Below are 17,123 nucleotides of genomic sequence, written 5' to 3'. Positions count from 1 at the left end.
TATTGTGAAGAAATAAATTTATCAAGAAGAATGGAAGAGGTTAATAATAAAGTTTCTTTTTCCAGATACATAGTAATGAAACCTTACTGTCTTCTTCCCGCGATCACAGCCGGCCTAAGTGGTTTTATCCAAACAACGTTCAGTTCCCTCCTTTTGGATTTGAAGATGGAGGATGATGCCAAACTTGTTAACACCAGTATAATAACTAACACTATTTTGACATGCCAAATTATTAGATCGCTTCTTGTCCTGAGAATCTACAAAATTTGGGGACCCAAAGTAGCTCTTCTATTGTCTAACATAATATACATCATCATTTGTTATCTAATTCTTAGAAGTTTTCCAGTTATGTCAGCCTTATGGATAGGGACAGTTCTTTCTGGCATCGCAAGGGGGCTGACGTTCGTTGCAGCTCCAATTTTTTGCTTTGAGTTATCTCCCCATCAAGTGCGTGAAGGATTGATGACCATAGTGGGCATAACCAAATGATATTTAGTTATAAAGAAATCAGACAGTTTTGTCCCAACTCGGTTGAGAAACAAAATATACATACATTATTTTTTCTGTCTTATTAAATTAGGGAGAGATGTAAAAAAGTAACTAACAAAATAAATAATATATAATTAAAAAATATATTAAATATACGTGATTGGATAGGTTTAGGCAAATTTGTAATTTACTGACTAGAAACCCCAACCTACAACCCAACCTACAACCCAAAAAAGATGGGCAATCCAACCCAACCCATCAACCCCTAAAAACTAACCCACTAGTTTGGGTTGGTTTTCGCAGATCAATAGGTTAGCAGCATATAGATTGCGCTACACCTCATCTCAGCCCTTGGAGCACATAGATTGTGATATTATTGTAATATTCTTTAATATAGGCATGTGGTTTTATTGAAAATTTAATTTAATTTTCTTGTAAGTGCATTGTAAGCAAATATAGATGTTCAAGTATGGTATAATCCCATTTATGACTCAATTAATTTTGCCTAAACAATGGTTGAATAGAACTAGTCTACGAATGTAAACATAAACATCCACATTTCATAAATAAAACATATAGATTTTTCTCTCTGTTTATTGACTTGAAATGAAACACAAACATATACATTCACATGTGTTCATAAAAATATGGTTTAATTACCGTTTTGAGATCCTAAGAATTCAAATATATAAATTTAGTTCCTAATATTTTGGAATTATGTCAAAACAATATGTGTCGTTAAATGATAAATGAACAAAAGCTGAAGTGGCCAACGTGACTATATCATCATTAATTTTATATATTATTTACTTATTGTATAAGATAGGCATGGAAACGGTGCCATGTACAGTGAATATAGAATTCTATGCAGTTAGATACAGGAGTATTAACAGCTATATTAATAGTACAGCAAATTGGGAGTCCAAATCAATAGCATAATTGATATAAAAGTTACTTTTTTATTACCCTAATTTCTATTTGTATAATAGTTTATTTTTGCATGTATTTTCCTTTACAAAAAAGAAAAAGAAAAAAAAAAAAAAAGAGTCAATGTAAATCACCTAGAGACACAGAATCCTACTTGGGTTTAAAATAATGAAAAGCTACAATTTAAGCCTCCCTTCAAATGATGCTTCTAGTTTAGTCAAACAAGTTTTTCCGATCAGAATTGATGAGTCTGAGATATGCTTATTGTTTTAATTTTTTATCAACAAAGGTAGTTTTTTTTATTTATTATATATTTATATAAACATAATACATTTTCATTAGGTTTGTGTTTAATGAAATTTATTTTCAATATTTAAATTCTTTTTTCAAAAGAGGCTTAATTAATTCTAACAAATCATGTTTACTTTTCATAAACTATTTTAAAATCCTATGGTGTAAAAAAAAAAACTATTTGTTTGAAGTACAATATTTAAATAAAAACATTAAAAACGTAGACAACAACATTCAAATTTTTTTAAATAAAAACTTTTAATTTAGCCTTCTTTCTCTTTTCATTCTTTGCTTTTTTTATTTAATAATAATTTATAATTCTAAGGTGTGCAAATGCTTATATTTGGTAGTTTGCTATGTAAATGAATGAAGTTTTCCATGTACGATGAAGATTTGGAGATTTGAATGCTTTATGGGAGCATCCAAATATATATGTTGAAACTACTTTTTAACCATTGTGGTTTGTGACTTTCAAATAACTACATATTGCAAATAGTTATGTTGATATTAGCTTTTGAGTACCTACAAAAAATAACAGTGTTTTCAAATCTAAACTTGACAGATTTGGCACTAGCTGTGCGTCTAGAATTTTTAGTTTTAATTGAGTTTTATATATTTTATTTTATGTTGATGTTTACGATTTTTTTTTTAATTTTTTATGTTCATGATTTCTTAGACATTTCAAATATGTCTCCTTACCCTTCAACTATTCATGACAAAAGAATACTCAAGTTTGGAATTGGTTTTACTAGAAAAAACTTTGTAAATTAATCATGAGTAACAGTAATAGTATTGATTAACCCAAAGGATCATAAGATATTTTTTTACAAAATATTTCAAAATGTACTCCATATTGCGCAGTTTAGTTATAATAATAAATAAATAAATAAACATTATTGCTATAGTAGGAGCAACATCTTAATTGTCCATATCCATCCCATATTTAAAGCAGAACTGAAGGGTAATATTAAAATTTTTCTATTACTTCAATGAAAGAGAATTTTCTAATGCTAAAATAGGAAAAATATAGTTGTTCAATGTATTAAAAACGTACTAAAGATGGTCCATTGTCATTTGCCAAGGAAGGTTGCCAAATGGACAGATAGATAGCTATATAGAAACCTTCAATAAGGTCTGACCACGGCTTCAATTTGCCAAATTCTAGTCGAACTCTGACCATGGATTTTAATTTACCAAATTCTAGTCAAACTCTGACCATGGCTTTTAATTTGCCAAATTCTAGTCAAAAAATTAGAATGGTGTAATCAAGGGGAAGAGTAGTTTGGGTTACTTTCTTTTAGTATTTGCTTTTTATTAAACTGCAGCAGAAGTAAAACAAAAAGGGCACTAGACTTCCTTGGTAAAGAGTTTAAAGCAGTAATAGTTCTCTCAAGAATGTTTCACTCAGAGACCATTCCTGGCTTAGAGCATCATCCAAATTGCAGCAGAAGTAGATCTAACTTTTGCTTTGGAAATGAAATGGTACTGCTAAAATCATCATATATCTGGACGTACTTACCCAAAGATCGCATCTGTCGGTGCCTTTGGTATTGGGTAAACTATCCGGTACGAGATTTATACTGCTAATGAAAATTCTGGCAGGCAGAATACACATCTAAACTTCTCTGGTCTAGTTGCAATTTTGATGACAATTTCACACATGAAAAGTAGAACTCAGTAGTACTGTAGTAGCAGTATCCTAATAATTGCAGTGAAGGGGGAAAAAAAACCATACAGATCTCATTTATCTAACAAATATCAATCAAGTTTCTCAAAAAAATAAAAGAAATATCAATCAATCAATGTACTATTACTAATTAATAAATGATATCACAACTTCAATAGTCCAAAACAGCAGTTGACAGGGTTAGGATTTGACCTAATATGTATGAATCAAAAGCACAAAATTTCCATATGGAGCTGACATGAGAACCAGCTCCATCAAAACCTAAAACCAATTCAGTCTTCTTTTTTGCTGGTTGTGAAGGGGTGGGGGGTGTTCCTTTCTCCTAATGAATGGTAGCAAAGATTGTTAGTTCAATTGTGTAAATATCTTCAGTCAGGAAGTATTTGCTCATTATCTGCATCTCCTTCTGTCTCAACTTTAGGCTTTGGAGCTTGGCCTGCACCAGGGGCCTGCTTCTTCTTAATCCCACTTACAATGTCATCAATTCTCAAAAGCATGCAAGCAGCTTCTATGGCTGTTTTGAAGGTCTGTTCCTTCACATTGTAGGCATCCCAAATCTGAAAAGTCAACAAGTGAGTAACAGCATCTCCGACATTAAAAATTTCGAGACTCTAGAAAAAATAAATAAATAAATAACCCTATGAGTTAATTGTACAAATCGGGTATAAATAGGAGATATCCAAGTGTTTAGGGAGTGGTACTGCATAAGGGAGGGGGAGGTGAGAGGGATGCATTGTTATTATTAACCTACGCTACATAATTTCTAACACGTGAATATAAATGGGGGGTAATTGTCTGTATAAATTGAGAAATACTGGGAGAAATTTGTAATGATGGCATAACTACTTCAATCAAAGAACATGAAAAGGATAAGGTAATGAGTATAAAATTACCTTTTGCTCTTTCATATCAGAGATGACACCAGTGTTCCCATCAATGCCTATCCATGCATTCTCACCACTTGCATGCTATAATAATTTGTCATATAAAGAACGGGTTAGTCAACATCTAGAAATGATAGTATCAAGTATCAACAGAATTTATACGTCCACACAAGAGAAAGATTCTTACCTTTCCTTGCAGGGCAGTCATTGTCCTAATCACATTGACCCCACAATTCTGTGCCAAAGTTCGTGGAATAGCCTCAAAAGCAACAGCAGCTGCTTCATAAGGCCACTATTTTACAATCAAGCATATAGATAAGAATATAAACATCATTTCAGAATCATGTAATACTGCAGCCCATGTTCCAAGTGTTTTGAATTCAAAAAAATATTTACCCAAGAAAGAGAAAACTATAGCAATCCAGAGTTTTACCTTCTCTATCCCTTCAATAGATGAACTTTTTTGTTTCAATGCAGCCGATACGGTTAACTCTGCAGCACCACCACCAGGAACAAGTTTTGGGTTCTTGATTATGTTTCTTGCAACAGCCATAGCATCCTGTAAAGAAACATGAATATAAATAATAACTAAAACAAGCTTAAAACACATTTCATAAAAATATTTGGAAATCAAATCTTAGACATACTTGCAAATTTCTTTCAACTTCATTTAGGAGATCCTTACTAGCACCCCTTAAGAGCACAGTACATGCTCTTGGATCTTTGCAGTCAACAATATATGCAAAAAAGTCATCCCCAATTTTCTTAACCTCAAATAGCCCAGCGCCAGTACCAACATCAGATTCTTGCAATTCATCTGGTCTGTTAACAATAACAGCTCCACATGCCCTGGCAATTCTGTTATTATCTGTCTTCCTCAACCTCCTGATTGCACTGACACCAGCCTTGCTCAGATAGTGGCAGGCCAAATCGCTGAGTCCCTTCTCTGTTATTACCAAATCTGGTTTAAACTTCAGAATCTGCAGGCAAAGGCTCTCAATGTATTCTTCTTCCATTTTCAACAGAATGCTCCAATCTTCTTCTTTGACTAACTCAGCATTTGTTTGGTTCTCACCTTTCTTGTACTCAAGGGGACAATCAAGAAGTATAATACGTGGGTTGACAATCTTTCTTCTCATTTTGCCAGGGACAATTACATCCTTATTAATCATAACTCCCTTAAGAACCTTTGAATCATCCAACTGGCCACCTGGAACCTTCTCAACCTTTATGTACTTCTTAATATCCACCTCTCGCAAACCTTGGCCAAGGTCCACACCAACAGTTGTTGTTGCATCAAGTGCTAAATCCTAAAATTTAGAGAGAAAAACGTATATGTACTTAATATACCAAAGAAAATAACAAGGTTTTCAAGTGTGTAAGGCTCCTAGCAATTGGTCCCCCCTCTCCCCCCCCCCCCCCCCACACACACACACACACACACACACACATGCAAGGAAGAGCCACAGAAAGATTTCAACTATAACTGTTCCCAAGTGCGCTCATGTAGTGAGGAATTTATGATGGAACCTTAGCAGACACACACACACACACACACACACAAAAGATGCTAATCACAATGAAAGTAGTGTTGCCATTTTCCTTTGAAACAACAGGGCAATTTTATAAAGAACTAACTAAAAGACTTGAGGCCACAGTTTCTTGAACATTAGTAAGACTGTTCATAACCTGAAATTCTTATAGAAGAGTTTTCTTGAATTACCAATTCTCCCAAAAGCTCTAGCTATTAGAAGATGGTAAATTTAATCATTTTACCACAGGTATTGTGGAGGAAACAAGAATTGAACTTAAGACCTCTTGCTCTAATACCATGTTAAATTACTGAGTGTTCCAAAAGCTTAAGCTATTAAAAGATGATAAATCATTTAACCACATAATTTTAACAAGTTTAAATCAGGCAGTGAAGTTTGAGTCATTGGAAAATGCCAAGGCCTTGGATCAGGTAGAAAAAGGGGGGAGCTGGTTTTCGCTACATTTGAGGTCCAAATCATACCAAGAAAGAGAGAAAAAATAATAATAAATAAATAAATCAGTAATGCCATGCATAAAATGATGTATAAACATGAGGTCCAACTCCTAGATTTGAATCAAAGGATGAGCAACCCTTAGAGGTATTTCCTTGGCCCTAGAGAAGCTTGCCTCTATAAGCTTCATAGGTAAATTCAACAGCCTAACCAGATTTTTAATTATAGAAGTTGCAAATATCTTAAGGAAATAATAAAATTCTGTTTTAACAAAGCCTTCATAAAACTATTATATGAAGAAAATACTTACAGCAATTAAATCGCCAAATTGACTAGTGAACTTTGTTCCTATACAGCTCTTAATTAGCCCCAACATCATTGCACCTGTAATATTTCATAAAATCAATTGTATAACACATAGGAAGCTAACATTACAAGCACTGACTTTCATAAAGATATCCCACAGACTAAGTGCTATCTTTTCACATTGAACATTTGTGCTCAAGAAAAGATATACTTTAATAGGCAAAAAAAGGACAATGTCAAAGTACCTGGTAGCTGTGTCTTAGGTTTGCATGGCCAACATACATAGAACCTTAATTTCAATACCAAGGTCCCTTCTAGGAATCTAACATGGGTGAAACCCAAGGCCTTTGTATCAGAATTTATTTTTTAAATAAGTAATCAAGTTTATTGTTTCAAAAAAATCATCGAAGTATACAGGAAGCATACCGGATGAATAATACAACTAAATTCTGAGTTCAAAAGTCCATAAAATCTAAGAAATAGAAGAAATATATGTCCCCAAAGCCATCATCCACTCAGACAACATTTTGAGAAGGTTTACTTCCAAGTTGAACCTAGTCCATTCACAACCCACAAAGGTTCTAGCATTTCTTTCACACCACATCAGACAATGAGGAACAGCCTGTCATATTGCACTGTTTCTGTCTCCCAAATTGGCCTTGCCAAAAAGATTGTAATTCCAAGACCACCTTGATAACTAGAATAATATAAACACACATGCATGTGTGCGCACGTGTTTGACCTCAAGGTGGAGTTAGCATCCTCCACAAGCTGTAGAGGGCTCACTCAAGTTGAAAGAAGTATATGTTAACCCATTTGCAAAAGTACCAAAATATGAAACCTAAGATCCTGCATAGACATTTTTTTTAACGAGAAAAAGTACTAATGGCTTTGTAAAACCTCACATATGAACATAGATATACGTATCAAGACCATAAACAAAACATAAATCCTAGGATTTATAGATACTCAACCCAAATAATTGCAGCCATAGCTAGGGAAGGATCATATCTTCAACTAATCATCTGCACTAGCAATTTTCTGGTCTTATTCCCCTTATACTGGCTTTAGTTGCAAGATATCAATATTGACTAGCTTTGCCTAGTAAAACAAGACAAATGATCCATAATGCACCCCCTATTTTTCCCCTTTTTTGGTGGGAAAGGACTGTACAATCTACATTTGAAATTTTGAATTTGCAACTTTTTTTTTTTTTTTTGAGAGAGAGTTTCAGCTTATGGCGTCCACTCCTGATGATAGCTCTTTCATCATCAGACCAAGACAGTAATCAACTTTTGGCGTAGGCAGGAATTGAATCTCAAATCTCTTATTCAACCATCAGAGATTTTACTAGTTGAGCTAACTGAAACTCACGAATTTGCAACTTATATAAAGAAACATGCATTTTGAAAAAATTGTAGGACCAAAATGAAAAATGTAAAGAATACTAGTCTGAAAACACAAGAGGCTAAGTTTAAAAGAAACATCTAGAAAATGTACATTAAATGCCCTTACATAATTAAAAACCAGGTATATAAATTTAGAGGGGATTTAACAAAAAACAGAAAAAGAAAAGCAATATTGACCCTCATTATAAATTACATATGGCTAACTTGGACAGTACACTATGAAAATTGGTATTAGCGAAAATACAATTAAAATTTGGTTTCACTGGTTAGAGCGACAAATGATCCATAATGCACCCCCTATTTTCCCCTTTTTTGGTGGGAAAGGACTCTACAATCTACATCTGAAATTTTGAATTTGCAACTTTTTTTTTAAGAGAGTTTCAACCTATGGCATCCGTTCCTAATGATAACTCTTCTTCATCAAACCAAAACACCAATCAGCAGACAAAGGGATTGTACCTTCATCAGAGGGGATTTAACAAAAAAAGAAAAGTAATATTGACCCTCATTATAAATTAAATATGGCTAACTTGGATCGTACACATTGAAAATTGGTATTAGTGAAAATACAATTAAAATTTGGTTTCACTAGTTAGAGTGACATCAGAGTGTACCTTCATCATCTACTCATTGGAAAAAAATAAATTCAAAATTCAAAAGAATATGCAATTTAGCGTTTGTTAAGGCATCAAAGAATTGACATTCTTTTCTAAGATTAAGAAGAGACAAGCTCCAGTGCATCGAATGCATACACAAGCTAACCTTAAGAATTTACGCAAAGAATTACAATTTTCATACTCTGTCTGAAGATTTGAATTTTAGTATAGAGAATATGACAAATGAAAATATAAGTTATCATCATATTTTGTGATTATGAAATCAAGAAGCTCAATTAGATAATGTTGAATATGACACTTTCATAACTCATTCACATTTTGAAATAAACATTTAAAAATGATATACTACAATAACAACAAAGCCTTAGTCCCAAAATTTGGGATTGGCTATGGATCCTCAACAAATAAGATTGGGTCGGCCACATGAATTTTTTTCCTCCTCTCTACTCTATTTAAATTCATGCTCTCTATTAATACCCTAATTGACATGCCCTTTTTAATTACTTCTACTAAAGTTATTTTTGGCCTTCCTCTACCTTTTTTTGCTCCCTCAACCTAAATTAACTCACTCTTTTTTATTATGGTTCATTACTCGCTCTCCTCTAAACATGAACAAACCATCTCAAGGACTCTCTAAACTTTTAAAACGAATATAAAAAAAAAAAAAAGTATTCAACACTATCAATTCTTTGTAATGACCATTATAAGTATGGACAAAACATTGTTGGCACAATTCTTGATGGCTCCAGGTTATAGGAAAATTGGCAATTCTAATTCAATGATTAGTTTTGACATACCTATGTAAATATACAGAAATTTAAGAAATTAGTTATAAATAGATTAGAACTGAACTTACGATCCTTCAAGTCAATCGACATTGCAATTTTGTCAAGCACAGCAATAGCATCCTCCAAAGCTTTGTTGTAGGCTAAAACCCAAGAAAATGTTTGCATATAGCAGAAGCAAAGTTAAGATTCATAATGGAAAGAGAAAAGAGAGGGGAAAAAACTATGTACAAGAACTTTTAACACTACCTCGGCAAATGATTGTGGGATGATAATCCTTGTCAATGAAGGCTTTGGCAACATGGAGCATCTCACCAGCTTCAACAGATTTTATTTTCAAAAATAAAACAAAGGAGATTCATTATAAATACACAACACTACAAATATAATGTCACCTCCAGCATTAAGAATAAGTAGAAATTCTCTACAAGTAAAAATCACGTACTAAACCTCTCACTTGAGAGTCATAAACCAACTTGTAAAGCTAAAAATGTGAAATAATCACATCTTTTATTTATCCATTGATATTAGATTCAGAAAGATTAACGAATATGATATTTTCTGTTCCAAGTTAAAACCTTACCAAGGACAATGACAGATGTTGTCCCATCTCCTACTTCTTCGTCTTGGGTGCGGCTAAGTTCAATCATTGACTATCACCACCAATGAAAAAGAAACATATGTTAGAATCACAAGTCAATAAGTTCTAACTTGAATAGCACCTCCTACCCTTGCAAGAGCAAGGTAGAGGATGAGGTAGTGGGTTCAAGACCCATTGGGTACTAACTAGTAACTACCAATCAAAAAGACATTTTAGAATCACAAAGGAAAAAAATAAATAAATAAAAGGGCTAAATAGTAATAGAATATGACATAAGGTTGAAATATATAATTCAGCTCAAATTAGAAATTTTAGGCAAAAGCCAAACTGCAAGAAAAAGAATAAAGAAGAATGTTATTTGTGATATATCACACAGTACATTAAAATTCAGTAAAAAGGAGAACTAGATCATGCCTTTGCTGCTGGGTGTGCAAGATCCAATTCACGTAGAATAGCATTTCCGTCATTAGTGACTACAATTCCTGTAAAAAATGAGCTAAATTTACCTCAGTATTCTAATATGAAAAATATCAAAGAAAACATAAGCAATGATGCTTTACTATTTTTTTTCACTACAAGACAGCCAACCCCAACCCCAAAACTACTTTTTTTTATCCCCTTTTAATTTTGTGAGGTCCTGAAGAGGTTACAAAACACAATAACAAAGCTAGATCTTCCAAAAAAATGGGAAAAAAAATAACATACATACAAACATACATACATACATATATATATACACACACATACACTCTTTGATTATGATGTTGCAATAGCAATAACATCTATGCTGTCCCTAACACCGGGACAGCATATATGTTATTGCTATTGCAACATCATAATCAAAGAATATATACATCTGTCAGCATATGGGACGACCCATGGGTACCATGGATCCAAGGCTTCATCCCTAAGCCCAAATCTGAGCTCACAGCCCAATCCCCCCTCATTGTAGCTCAACTCATTAGCCATGATTGCCACGAGTGGAATACCAGGATTGTTCAAGCAAACTTTGAACCTGTGTCAGCCCAAGCAATTCTCTCAAACCCTTTGCCTGTCCGAGCCAAGCCAGACAAGCTCAATTGGTCCCCTAATCCCAAGGGAAATTTCTCTGTGCACAGCTTATGAGTTAGTTACTGACCAATCAAGCAGACCCACAAATGCAGAAGTACAGTGGAAAAGGCTATGGAAACTCAAGAGCACCTGAAAGGGTCAAGATGCTGCTTTGGAGAAAGTGTCAATGCACTCCCCAACCAAAGATAACATGCCTAAAAGGGTAGAATATATCAACCCAACTTGTGTCCTGTGCAGCCAAGAAGAAGAATCATGCTGTCACCTACTCCTCCACTGCATGTGGCAAAAGCAATATGGTATGGTAGCGGTTGGGAATTCAAATTGGACTGACATTACAACCTGTGGAGGCACAGCCATTAATGTTCTGAAACCCCCACCCCCCCCCCCCCCCAGACACTCCTTTAACCAAGGAAGATCTTTGGCTTGTATGCCTAAAGATGGCCTACATCCAAGATGAAATATGGTACTGCAGAAATCAAGCTTTATTCCAAAGTGAACAAATTGATATCCAGAAGTCTATATCTCAGGGCCAACACAAGTTCATCAAATACTCCACAGCATTTGCCCCAAAGCCCACCCCTCCACCCAATCAATTGCAGTACCTGTGAAATCCTCCTCCACCTGGACACATCAAGATCAATGTAGATGCAGCCATTGCAGAATCCCACTCAGCTTTAGCAGCCATAGCTAGTGACTGCAGAGGTACAGTTATAAAGATATTGCCAAAAACATTTAGAAAGAGCTCCCCTATTTGGCAGAAACTCATGCAATACCATGGGGAGTCCAACTTGCTCGAGAGAAAGGACGGAGCTATATTATCATTGAGAATGATGCCAAGAACAGTCTCGATCCACTAGTTTCAGCAGACTTTGCCCCAGATTGGTCCATTAGTAATGTGATCAAAGGTGTTAAGTTTAAATTCTTTATTTTTAATTTGTTGCTTTTTTCTGGGTCAAAAGGGACTGCCATGCAGCTGCATGAGCAGCTGCAAAGCTCTCTCTTAGATCCCTTTAGTCTTTCTTTTTTGATAAGGACAATCTACCATGAGCTTTAGACCCTATCTGTAAGGTAGATTGCCCATTTGTTCCCCTTTTTTTGAATGAATATTGCAGCTTATCAAAAACAATATGCTGTCCCTAACAGCAAGGCATACTTAAATTACAAGAGCGCATTAAGCAAAAATTTCATCTAATTACATAAAATTCCATAATCTAAATATGTACATAACATATGCTACTCTAAAATGAACAAGAAGATTACCTCCACCCGCATCAAGTAGCATCTTCAACATGGATCGTGGGCCTAAGGTTGTGCGGACTATGTCAGCAACAGCCTGTCAAGTATGAATACAACATTGATTAAGCAATGCAATTATAAGGCCAAATGTTAACCTAATAAGTTTAAGACAATTCCGCAGAATTATAAGGCCAAATGTTAACCTAGTAAGTTTAAGACAATTCCACATATTAATTTGTGAAAAAAAAAAAAAAAAAAAAAAAAGAACTATCACAAAAATTACATTGCCCAGGCTAGGTGAACTAAATAAGAAAAAAAAAAAGGATATTCACTACTACAAATTCAAAAAATGAAATTTATAAATTGTCTCACTTATCAGAAAAAAATAATTACAACATGACATTCACAATGAACTAAAGAGGCATATGCTAATACCAAAGTAGCCATGCAGGAAAAACAATATATATATGCAATTATATATGATTTTCAATAATGGATGGATGCGACCAAACTTGTGGGCTATGATTCTTTCATTGGCATGTAGATCTTGCTTTTCTTGGGGAGGGTGGTGTTCTGATGTAGATAGAGGACATGATGAATTATGGAAGACTCTTAGAGGAGTTTGTGGAAGTTTTCAGAAACTATTGGGTTAGAGGTAGGCTTTGGAATCAAAATTCCATTCTGGCATGATCAATTGTGCAGTGACATTTCACTAAAGGATGCCTATCCTTAACTTTTTCACATTGTGAGGGATAGGGATGTAATGGAGGGATAGAGGTGTGAGACAGGCATAGTATATGGACTGGTCAAATGGTACTTTTCTTAGCAAATTTGTTAACACAGTTCAAAACTGAGAATTAGAACACTTAGTTTTCTCAATGAATTATATATTACCAACATTCTTCCTTAGGATAAGGTCAATATGATATGCTCAAAGACATGGCTATAAGGACAAAATATATTATAAGGCCTTAAGGTTGGGAGGAAGAGTTTTTCCTTAGAAAAGTATATGGAAATTCAGAGTTCTACCAATAGAAGCATTTTCACTACAGCAGCTACATGAGGAAAGTTCTTATCATTGAACTTGAATTACAGATAAATGTTATCTGTGTAAATCAAAGGGGAGAAACTGGATCATTTATTCCTTCATTGTGACTTGTGAGATGTCTGGGGAAATGTGGTCCCTTGCCTTTTGTTTGTTTGGGGTCTATGTGGGTCATGCAAAGGTGGTGGTTGAGCTCTTTGCATTTTGTAAGGAGCATTTCCATAAACAAAAGAGTGTTTCTTTAAAAGTAATAATTCTATCTTTACAGTAAAAAAAATAATAATAATTTTATTGAATGAGACTACTTCATAACATAGTGGTTAGACTTGGAAGGAAATTCCGTTGTCAAAAATCGTGTGTTTTTGGAAGGACTGCACACTTTCAAGGGGATCTTGCTATAAATACTAAGGCTGATACTTTTGTTGTTAAGGTCTCAATATGAATGGGTGTCAGTCACTAGTTCATTCTCTTCTTTGAACTTGTAGAAGTTCATAGATATTTTAAATTGGACAAAGTTTGCCTCCAAACCAATTTAGATGAAAATTAATTTATCTCGCTATGTGGCAACTCAAAAGACCATCCACATACTGTTTGTCACATGGCCCATTTGGTGAGTCAAGTGACTTGTTTAAGTAATTTAATATCATGTGAAATATTATATTAGGGTGCTTCTCTTGTGTATTAGAATTACACCCTTATTACCTTTTTTTTAAGGTACTAGGTAGAATTACATCCTCATTGTTCTTTTTGTATAATGAATATGTGGCATTTAATTTGTTAGTCAAACTAAGGATCCTAATCCTATTTAGAAAGACAAGTTTATGCCATTATACTCAAGAAAAATTAGAGATTGATTCATAAGAACTGGTTATTATGGTCTATGGAAGGCATAAGTGCCAAGTCTAATTCTTCTTGTCTCTATGCCCTTTTTATTATTCTTTCCCTCTTTCCCGTTACTGTTCATATGTACAGTTCACACTTCACATCCCCTAGATCAATTCAAATTTACAGTCTCCTTTCTCCGCTTTAATCCCAAATCAAACACTTATCCTTGTTCTAATAAGAATCCAAAACCCTATACATTTTCCCTAATCAAAACAAGCCTTAAAGCTCCGCTATTTGCTGCTTACTAGGGAATCTCACAAACAGTCTTGCTTTCAAGAATTGCTCTCTTGGCCTTTTTAATCCAATCTTTTCCTAACTATAAAATATTAATCCGAGACACCAAAGCCCTTAAACCACAAAATTTTCAAAATCTCTACCACCATATATGCATAAATAGGCAGATTATCATAACTGCCCTGTATCAGAACACCATAGCCTAAACACCATAGAAAATGTATAAACTCATCTTCAAGGGTTTCAATTATTCATCCAAAAGCATACAAATTAAGATACTAGACCTAATTTTCCAGATACTTATGGAGGTTTGCACCCCACATTTCATGGGTGAAGAATTATAACTAAACTGGCATATATATAGAACATTTTATCATAAGGATTCAAGTCATTCAACACATAACCTGAATGAACATGCATCATACCTTTGATGCTTGAATATTGGCATGTTGTACCTTACTTCCCGACTCTCGTTTCAAAGAATCTTCTGCACAATCCAAATAGAACAAACAAATTAATAAAATTATGATGACAGGTCTTCCAAATAACTAAAACCCATCCACCAAATAGTAAACATCAAGAGACCATAAGGCATAAGCTCTTCACATACTGAATCTAAGAAATATACATGTACAGCAAAATTTCAAAAAATAAATTCCTTTATTTTTATTTTTATAAGTAATAGAAATCTTATTGGCAAAATGAGACACACAAATACGCAGGAAGTGGACAAAAGAGTACCATAAATAATTATAATCTGAAGTTCATAAAATCATGATAAACAATAAGGTAGAAGATTAAGCACTATCAAGAGCAGACCAATAACACAGCTTTCTCAAAAACAAAATTTAAGTAACAAAACAGCATGTAGTTAAAATCCAGGGACAGGCTTGATGAACAAGCCGATTGCTAAAGTGTCAAGCTTTAACAGGTGGCTCAGCTCAAATATGTTTACGACCAGTTACAAGGTGAATTGCTAAATGAGCCAAACGTTAACAACATAGCTGAGCTCAGTTATGGATGTGACCAGCTATAGTTTAACATTACACTTAAAATAAATAAATAAAATAAAAGATATCAACATACACCAAAGTTATTGAGATACTGGCCATAAAAGAAGAATTAACCATACAATCACTTACGGATGACATTCACATCGCAGATGGCAAAACCAAATAAGATTTTGAACCAGGTTGTTTCATTCAAGTCTAGGACTTAGGCAAGTCTTATAAATCAAGTAGCTAGAAACTGGTTTAATCACATTTCTCATCTCTCCCTTATCTCTCATCCGATAATCATATATCACATTCCAAAAATGGTGGGTCCTTTCATTGGCCAACAAGATTAGTCTTAATGGACTACACAAGTATTATTAGATCTCAAGCCAAGCATAGGTTGATTGTTTAATTGTACAAGATACCACCCAAAAAAAAAAAAATTAGGGAAATTAAGCGAATACAAGCTTTGATTATTTTCGAACTATAATACTTAGGTTCAAAGCCCACTAATTTGTTTACCATTGAAGACAACCAAAACCTAACAAAGGGTACTACATTTTCTAAGACAAAAGACCATATCACAAACTTTGTTTGAATAAACTAGTGGCCTAAAGCATCTGACTAAATTGAATACAAAAATATAAACTTTTGATGCCAAATTCAACTCATCTACGCCGTAATCCAAATTTAAGTGGTTTCGAGTTTTGACTCTAATTATCTTCATCAACTAATAAGTGTCAACCACATGTATTCTTTTCTACCATTCGACAACAATAACACTATGGGGTCGGTTATGAATCCTCGATAGACTAATAAGAGTCGTTCACATGTATTCTTATTTAATGTACATATTCTTCGACAGACATTTCTTTTTTAAATTAAAAAGACAAACAACAGCGTCACATTAATAAAATAAAATAAAATAAACCAAAACCAAAAAAAAAAAAATTTGAAATTTAATAATAACAATAATATAGGAAAAACAGAAAATGTGAGAACGAAACTTACGTAGTACGAGAAGTGGGGATTGCAACATGATTTTTGGGGTTTTGTTTTGTTTTGTTTTTTGTTGAAACTTGAAAGAGTCGGTAAACTCTAAAACGCAGGTACAGAGTTCAGAGGCTTTGCGAGGGAAAGTGGTTATGAAAAATGAAACCCTTGCTCGGAAACAAAAGGTGTTGAGTTTTTTCAAGAAAGGGATGAAATTACAAAACACTCCCCCGTTTGGCTTGGTCTATTTATTATGATCTTTCCACTTCTTTTATGGGCAAAACGGTCAAAAGGGCCCAGTTGTTTAAAGGTTGGATTTGGGAACCAAAAAAAGAGGCTAATTAAAAATCTAAAACCTAAACTTGTTTAAAAATAAAGAACAATAAATAATAACTAGTCTCATCACACGCGCTTCGCGCGTGCGATGAGACTTTTCTTTTTTGGTGGTCTTATAGAAAAAAATTGTATTTAATTATTATATATATATGATTTTTATTTTAAAAATATAATTTATAAGTGAATAAATTAATTTAAAAATTAATAGGAGAGTAGTCCTATTTTTTAGGCAATATTTTAGTGGGAGTTGGAGTTGCATTTTTACCGGATTGCCCTTTAGTTTTGTCTCTACTTAAATATAAGACTGTAGGGGCATCTTTGAACTAAAAAATGAGTTTTTACTGGAT

The 17,123-nt window shown here is 33.9% G+C and overlaps 1 protein-coding gene across 1 annotated transcript; it reads right to left on the bottom strand.

Annotated features, from left to right (window-relative positions):
* Window positions 1-3,432: 3,432 nt before the first annotated feature.
* LOC142615230 (T-complex protein 1 subunit gamma) lies at window positions 3,433-16,645 on the bottom strand. The gene is made up of 13 exons (XM_075787945.1): window positions 16,459-16,645; window positions 14,878-14,939; window positions 12,313-12,385; window positions 10,396-10,463; window positions 9,964-10,033; window positions 9,630-9,698; window positions 9,452-9,523; window positions 6,574-6,647; window positions 4,926-5,588; window positions 4,712-4,837; window positions 4,466-4,570; window positions 4,288-4,362; window positions 3,433-3,951 (listed from the first exon to the last, which is right to left on the bottom strand). The coding sequence occupies exons 1-13, from the start codon at window positions 16,484-16,486 to the stop codon at window positions 3,763-3,765; spliced, it is 1,674 nt and encodes a 557-aa protein (XP_075644060.1). The 5' UTR covers window positions 16,487-16,645; the 3' UTR covers window positions 3,433-3,762.
* Between the last annotated feature and the right edge of the window lie 478 nt (window positions 16,646-17,123).

Source organism: Castanea sativa, chromosome 11, assembly GCF_040712315.1.
Source record: "Castanea sativa cultivar Marrone di Chiusa Pesio chromosome 11, ASM4071231v1".
Taxonomy (NCBI): Eukaryota; Viridiplantae; Streptophyta; class Magnoliopsida; order Fagales; family Fagaceae; genus Castanea; species Castanea sativa.
Note: the sequence above shows the minus strand (reverse complement) of the source record. Positions and strands in the feature narration are given on the sequence as shown.